At 54.6% G+C, this 7,648-nt stretch overlaps 1 protein-coding gene across 1 annotated transcript in view; it reads left to right on the top strand.

Moving 5' to 3' along the window:
• The first annotated feature begins 858 nt into the window (after positions 1-858).
• LOC123352238 (prelamin-A/C-like) overlaps positions 859-7,648 on the top strand; it is a 54,480-nt gene continuing 47,690 nt past the window's right edge. The window contains exon 1 of the mRNA XM_044992091.1: positions 859-2,485. Coding sequence (XP_044848026.1) covers positions 2,136-2,485 — 350 coding nt within the window. The 5' untranslated portion in view covers positions 859-2,135. The remainder of the gene's footprint in view (positions 2,486-7,648) is intronic.

Genomic DNA, 7,648 nt, shown 5'->3' with positions numbered 1-7,648 from the left:
CCCTCTCTGATCCTGCTGCCAGGTTGGCGGGGGAGAGAAAAGGGGGGGGTCCCATTGTCCCTAGAGATGAGCCCCCCTCCACCCACCCGCATGCGCACACAGCTGCTTGCTCTGGCAGGACATTGGGCTGTCCTTGGCGCACACGCTCAGCTGGGGCCACGCTCTGTGTATCAGCTGCTGACCTGCTGTCTGCACCCAGCAGAGCCTGATAGGACTGGGACCCAAAAGCCACCTGACAAGCTCTGCCTGCTAGAAGCGGCTTGGGCCATGCTGGTCTGAGTGACAGCCGGGGGAGGGGAAATGTCCTGCCCCTGTGCGCCTCCCCCGCCCCCAGCATTGTCTAGAGCAAACATGCTGGCCCACCACCTGGTCCAGATGTATTTAGAGACAGCAATCAGATCCCCTCTCAGCCTCCGCTTTGCCAGGCTCAACAAGCCAAGCCCTTGTAGTGTCCTCTTGTAAGGCTGGCTTTCCGTTCCTGGGAGCAGTGGTTCTCAACCAGGGGTACGCAGAGGTCTTCCGGGGGCACATCAGCTCATCTAGATAGTTGCCTAGTTTTACAACGGGTTACACAAAAAGCACCAGAGAAGTCAATGCAAGCTAAATTTTCATGCAGACAATGACTTGTTTATGCTGCTCTATACACTGTACACTGAAATGTAAGTATAATATTTGTATTCCAGGTGATTTATTTTATAACTATACCTGAAAAGTGAGGAAGGCAGCCATTTGTCAGTAACAGTGGCGGTGACGCTTTTGTATTTTTAGGGCTGATTTTGTAAGCAAGTCGTTTTTAAGTGAGGTGGAACTTGGGGGTACGCAAGACAAATCAGACTCCTGAACGGGGGACAGTCGTCTGGAAAGGTTGAGAGCTGCTGGCCTGGAGCATCCTAGTAACACTTCTCTCTGGCTGCTCCAGTGTGACTTCACTCCTGAGCCCCTCCTGATTTATATACTGACCTAATTTCCCAGTGTAGACGTGGCCTAACAGACCACGCTCCCGCCTCGTGTTCGGAAGAGAACGCAGGACTCCTGACACCCTGAAGCTGGGTAGTAGAACGCGGGAGTCTTGACTCTCACTAGCCACTGGACCATGTGGCTCACTTACGGGGTGCTACCGTGTGTGCTGAGTGGCTGCCCCACCCCAGCACCCACAGGGTCCCTTGATGCCATGCCCTGGCCTGTCACTGATCTGGTTTGGGAATGGAGGTGGCTCTAAGAGCTTGTCTACACAAGAGGAAGTTGTTGCAGATTAAGCTTTGGTGTGAATTCCAGCACGAGGGTGCCTTTTTCTGGCGTAGCTTAATCCACTTCCAATGAGAAGTGGGCTGCTTCCTATTCCAAATGAGCGTGCCCATGTGCGGTTAAAGCAGGTTACATTCACATCTTTTGTTAATTCGGATAAACTTTCCTGGGTGTCTCCCTGTAGGCAAGACCTTATTCTGGAATAAGACTGTCCACCTTGGGGGCTATTCTGGTCAACTACCCCACGTAGATAAGCCCTAACTCCTTGTGTGAGCACTCTGATTCTGGAGGCAGGGTGGCCTAGTGGATAGAACACTGCACTGGGCTTCAGGAGAGCTGGCTTTGCCACTGCCCTAAAATGGAGATCATGAGACTGATCTCCTTTGTAAAGTGCTTTGAGATCTACTGATGAAGCGTGCCCCAGAAGAGCTAGGGGTTGCTATTTATTATTTTCATTCTGGAACAAGAGTGGCACGTCGCCGTTTAGATTAAACCCCGACTAAAGTAGCATAAACTAAGCTGCAAAAGATGCTCGGATTCCAGAATGCTCATCCGGGGATTATACCACTATCATTATAGCTATTTAAATTCACAGCTGAGCACGTCTTGCTATAACTTTTCCTTGTGGACAAGCCCTTATTTTAAACAGAGCCTGTTTTTGCAGGAGCCTCTGCTCCTTTAAATAATCAAACAGGGGGCTGGCCCTACTTTGCATAGCCACTCCCACTCCCCCATCTCCTACTTCCCAAGGATATTTGAGCCGAGATCCGTGCGAGTGACTCAGACTGTCAGTACCAGCGAGGCAGACAGACGCAGGCGTGGGGAAGGCAGCTCCAGAGATCTGAGTCACTGACCCGTGCTCCCGTCTCTCTGCCAGGCTGTGAACCGCGATGGACACCCCATCTCAGAAGAGGGCCACACGGAGTGGGGCGGGTGGCACCCCGCTCTCTCCCACCCGCATCACCCGCCTGCAGGAGAAGGAGGACCTGCAGGAGCTCAACGACCGGCTGGCCGTCTACATTGACCGGGTGCGCTCGCTGGAGTCGGAAAATGCCGGTCTCCGGCTGCGCATCACTGAGTCCGAGGAGGTGGTGAGCCGCGAGGTGTCGGGCATCAAGTCGGCCTACGAATCGGAGCTGGCGGATGCCCGCAAGACCTTGGATTCCGTGGCCAAGGAGAGGGCGCGACTGCAGCTGGAGCTGAGCAAAGTGCGGGAGGAGTTCAAGGAGCTGAAGGCACGGTAAGCACCGGGGTAGTGCCCATGCTAGGCCGTGGGGCAGCTGGGAGTGGAAGAATTTCCCCCTTTCCAAGAATGGAGCAGTCCCTAAAAGCCTGAGTGGGAGCAACCAGGGCTGGCAGCCTTGGGAAAGAAGCCACAAATATCCCGAGGCCGCAGGCCAAGCGAATAGCGTGTTGTAATGTGTTTGGCAAAAGTGAGGGACGTGGAGGGGGCAAAAAACCAATCCAGAGTAGGAGGAGGATGGGAAAAATCTCTACCCTGGCTGGGATGTTACTGTGGAAGCTGGTGTGTCGTGGTGGGGTGGGTGGATTCTTGCCTTCCCCCACCACCTCGCAATAAATTGCTGCATGGTCAGTGTGTAAATTCAGCACTGGGTGTTCAGGAGCCAGCGCCGTCCTTGGAGCGAGATTGTCTCGGCAGCTGTCAGCTGGTGCGGCGAGATCCTGGTGCAAGTGCCTTTAATAATGTGACGTAGAATTAGCCTGGGAGTTCGGCTCAGATCCCTTGCTTCCACGGGAGCGGAGCAGGGTCGGTATCCAAATCTGAATCTAAACTCTGCGTCTGGCCTCCATTTCTCTGATAGGCTGGACCCAGTGTCCTGGATCCAGATGCCTCTGAATTTGCACCTCGGGACCTATCTCTGTCTTCTATTCTCTCTCTGAGGCTGCCGAATAAGCCCTGTGGTATTTGGTCTAGCTGGCCCCGGCTCTCCTGCCTGCAGATCTTGCTTCCCTGGCATATTCCCCCACTCCACCTTTGCCAGTCATTTTAAAAACCTGTGTTGCGGGAGCTGAGATGTCCCCGTTGCCGGTGGCCAAGGGTTTTCCTGTGTTTATGGTGCGAGACGCCATGCGGGAGGGGCTTTGGGAACGGGCTGGAGCGCAGATCCATGGCTCTGCTGATCCTCTTTCGATTTCGCTGCGTCTCTTTCGAAACTAGCCTGAGCCTGCTCAGCCAAATGGGATTCAGGGGCTTCACCTTCTCATTGCGGCGCTCTGGGGTGTGCTGGGGCCTCCCTGGTTCTGTCCGTCTAGTAGCTTCAAATCCCTCCCCCCCCGTATGGTATTTTCCTTTCCCCTGCTGCTGCCAAATTTGCCTAAACTCCCCTTTCCTCACGCCCGCGCCTCCCTGCTATGCTAGAGCTGGCACCAGGGAGCTCGGTAGCACATGGTGGCATTCTGCCCATTCCGACGAGCTGGTTCCCTCCCATGCTTTGGACCTTGGCCCCCAACCAGCAAGGGTTCCCTGGGGACTTGGGTTTCCCGTTCTGTCTCTCCTCGGCCCATGTGGCGGAGGCGCTTGTCCCCAGCGGGCGGTGGTGAAGGTCAGAGGGATCCAAAGGAGGCTGGGAGTGGCTCCTGTATCCAGAAAGCTGCAGAGCCCTGCAGCTTCACCCGGTGGTCCTGATTCAAAAGTCCCGGACTGCCATGGACTTCGGATCAGAACATGACCCTTTAGGGTCTGCAGCTCTGGCGTATTCTGGTCTCTGCTGAGACCCGATCCTTGCTGAGCAGCAGGGACGCTCCCGTGAGGCTAAATCTGCTGCCTCCATCACGCTCCCGCCCACAGTCAGTTCTAGGGAGCATGAGCGGGATTTGAACCCAGGTGTGCGTGATGGCAAACAAAGCGCGTCTCCCATTCCTGCATTAGATCAGCAGTGCCTTACCTCTCTGGCTTTGTTATAAAGGAGTTTGTTTTCTAAAAGGCCCCCGAAAGGGACATTCTGCCATGAATAATCAGCTCACGCAGAAAGCAGGAGGAACATTTCACAGATGTCTTTAAAAGCTGCCCAGGATTTTATATTTAGCTTCCTGTGTCTCTCCCCAGCCACTGATCTGTCTCTAGATAACTCCCGTGGTCATCTCTGCATAGAACTGTAGCTAGCTCTGCATTTAGATCCGAGAGTCTCATTACTATTTGGAGATGGATTTTGAATGCAGGTTTCCATGTGCTGAATATCTGTGTCTGTTCTCCCCTGGCCATGGGCATGCCAGGATGGGGGAGGATTTTGGAGGGGATGGAGAGGAAGAGATTTTGCTACTACAGCAGGAGCCGTGTTTTCTAAAGGTTTTGCAGCCTTAAACTTTAAAACAATCTCCTCGATCTTTTTCTTAAGCCATCCATTACAATAACGCCCAGCCTGCAGCCAGCTCCTGCTGCTGTGTGGCTCCCTGCCCTGCTCCACTCCGGAGGTGGCTGCAGTGCAGAGATCCCTGTATATAATCTATAGGATCTGTTGCTTACTGGAATGGAATGTGCATTCTCGAAAACTGGATGTTGCTGTTACCTTTCTCTGACACAACAGACCCCCTGGGGAAAAACTCCCTTCCCCGAGGGGATTCCCACATGACCACTCTCCTGTTCTGAGCCTAGTTATTAAAAGCGACAATGGGTGACTCAGGACATTTATCTTGAAAGCTCCGCTCCTACCTTGTTCTGTGCTTGGCAATGACGGTCGTTACCAAGAGAGACCAAAGTGTTGTGATATCTCAAATAGAGACCCGTGAATCAGCAGCGAGAGTGAAGAACAGGGTTTATTTCCCCGGCTGTCAATATTGCATTATTCATTTACTACTTAGGGTGACTGTACCGGCTACTGGGAGCATGAATTCTGGGACGAGCCCGACAGTGAGTGACTGTCGGGGTGGGTGAGTGTGGAGGAGTTGGGTTGGGTTTCAGGAAGCTTTCTGATCTGAAAAGTCCTTGTTAGGGACTTTCCCCCTTGTAATGAGCAGGGTTCATTGCATTCTGCTCTGATTGCTTCCTCCGGGCTGTGAAATTATTCAGAGTGAGGCACAAGTTAAACTAATCAAAACAGCTCCGCTTTGGGGAGGCGTTCCAGTAGAAACAGCGTCTCGGGCCTCTGTAGCGTGACTCCTCCGAGGTTCTCAAAGCACTTTAATGCACCGCCTGCAAGAGAGGTAGTTACCTGACTCACTTTACACATGGAGGGAAACGGAGGCATGGAGCTGAAGTGACTGGTTCGAGATCCTTCACTGAGTTGGGAATGGAGTGCCGGGGCCCTGGCGTTCATCACCCGGCTCTAACCACAGACGGGGAATTCCAAAGGATAATCTTTTGGGGAGGAAGCTCCAGATTGGGCAGTCAGGGCTCCTGGTGTCTGGGGCACTGTGCCCTACGGAGCACGTCCCGTTCCCTCTCTGTTGATCAGTTTCCCCCTTTGTAAAAGGGGGCAGGGACAATAATGCTCACCCAGGTCCCAGAGAGGCTGGACTCATGGGGCAGGACAATGGAGTCAGGCCCTTCCTGCGGTCACTTCTCCCATTGCTAAAGGGGTGCAACACGCTACCAGCTGGGAACAGGTTCTGAGCTTGCTTTGAGCCGGGGTAAGTGGCTGCCCAAGGGGACAGAGGACGGGGCCCATTGTCTGAAATACTCCGAGCGGCCCCAGGGGAAGATGCTCTAGGAGCTCGACTAACCCAGTCCACGCCTTGCATCTAGCACCAAGGCGGAAACGTTTCCTTGGTATCTTCCCCCACCAGGCTCCCCGACCTCCTGCGTGAGTGTTATCTGGGCCGAGCAGCCACTGTTCCATTCGAAGGGCTGGTGTGATAGCATCTACAGCACGGGAGAGATGACGAGCGCAAAGCAAGTGTCTAAAGGCACCCAGCGTGTCTCGCTCATGAGCTCTGCGTTGGGTGTCTCATTCCCCAGGCCGGCCGAGCCATTGGTGTGGCTGGATCCACCCGGCAGGGCGTGTCAGGAGAAGGGAAGCTGTGGTGCTACTCATAGCACTTGGCTCTGTGTCAGTAAACGCAGGCGTGGTGATGATCTGGTGTTGGGGACGTTGACTCGCTCAGCGGAGATGCCCTCCCCTTGCTGTAGGTGCAGACCCTGCTTCCTTCCAGGGCTGGAGTCTCTAGTTCTGGCTGGTGAAATGAACTCCGGAGAAAGGTGCCGCGTTGGCTCAGGCCAGGGGCTGAGTGCAAAACTAGTGCCGCTTTCTAACTCCTTTCCGCAGGGGTCTTGGGTGGTGGCTTGGCAACTGTTCACCGAGCCTCCCGACAGCTTTGTGCAGCAGGAGGTACATTATTGAGCCCATTTTAGCAGTGGGGAAACAGGTAGAATAAGGCTCAGTGACTTGCCGAAGTGCTGAGATTCTGTCTGGAAAGGGACCCATAAGTTCTGACTCCCCCATTCGTCCCCCGGCCCCTTGCTCTGATCATTAGATCACACTCCCCTCCCAGAGGTGGGGGACTGGACCCAGGAGTCTGATCAAAGTCCCCGCTCTAACCGGTAGGCCACACGCTCTCCTGAAGGCATTCCAGTCCCTTATCTGCTGAATCCGCCTGGTGCAGGCAGTGAGAGTGTAACACCAGGTCTACGCTAAAAAGTTAAGTCGCCCCAGCTACATCAATAAGGGGTATGACAAAGCCACACCCCCGATCAACAAAGTTGCTCCGACATTACTCCCAGTGTAGACAGTACTAGGTCCAGGGAAGAATTCTAGCTACCACGTCTCGGGAAGGTGAATGAACTATAGTGACAGAAGAACCCCTCCACTCCTTGGATTTGAGACCGAGCCCCCTTCCCGGAGCCCCTGCCACAGCCCTGCGTGTACGAGACCGAGGGAGTGGTGTCTCCCTGGCCTGATTGGCCTCGAGCGCTCGCTCTAGTGTTGGCAGTTTCCGTGGTCCAATCCCTGCACCCTGCCATAGAGGGTGTGGCTTATCGCTGGGCTTCCGGCAACATCCGGCCCCGAGTTCACACCCACCCCTGGGCAGGGGGTGGCACGTCGAGTGACCAGATGTCTGGACTTTATAGGGACAGTCCCGATTTTTGGGTCTCTTTCTTATATAGGCTCCTATTAACCCCACCTCCCGCCCCGATTTTTCACACTTGCTGTCTGGTCACCCTAGTGGCATGTGCCAGGGTCGGGCTCTCCCAGCGTGACTGGTGGTGGGAGATGGGCACGTGTAGGGCCGGCTGTGAGAGCTGATCCCCGTCGCAGGCAGCAGCTGGCACGCTGGAGCTCCTAACGCTGCCCTTGTGTAAGAAGGCGCCTATTGTGTGCCTGCTTTAACGAGCAGGGCTGGGCCGGTGCCTGGAGGTGAAAGGTGACGAAGCAATAGACCACAGTGCAGCAAGGGCTGGGTTATGATTAACTAGCCTGCTCCAGGCTCCGAGCTCGGCAGTGGAGGC

The sequence above is a fragment of the Mauremys mutica genome, chromosome 17 (genome assembly GCF_020497125.1).
Source record: "Mauremys mutica isolate MM-2020 ecotype Southern chromosome 17, ASM2049712v1, whole genome shotgun sequence".
Classification (NCBI taxonomy): domain Eukaryota; kingdom Metazoa; phylum Chordata; order Testudines; family Geoemydidae; genus Mauremys; species Mauremys mutica.
This window is presented reverse-complemented; position numbering and strand designations above follow the sequence as displayed.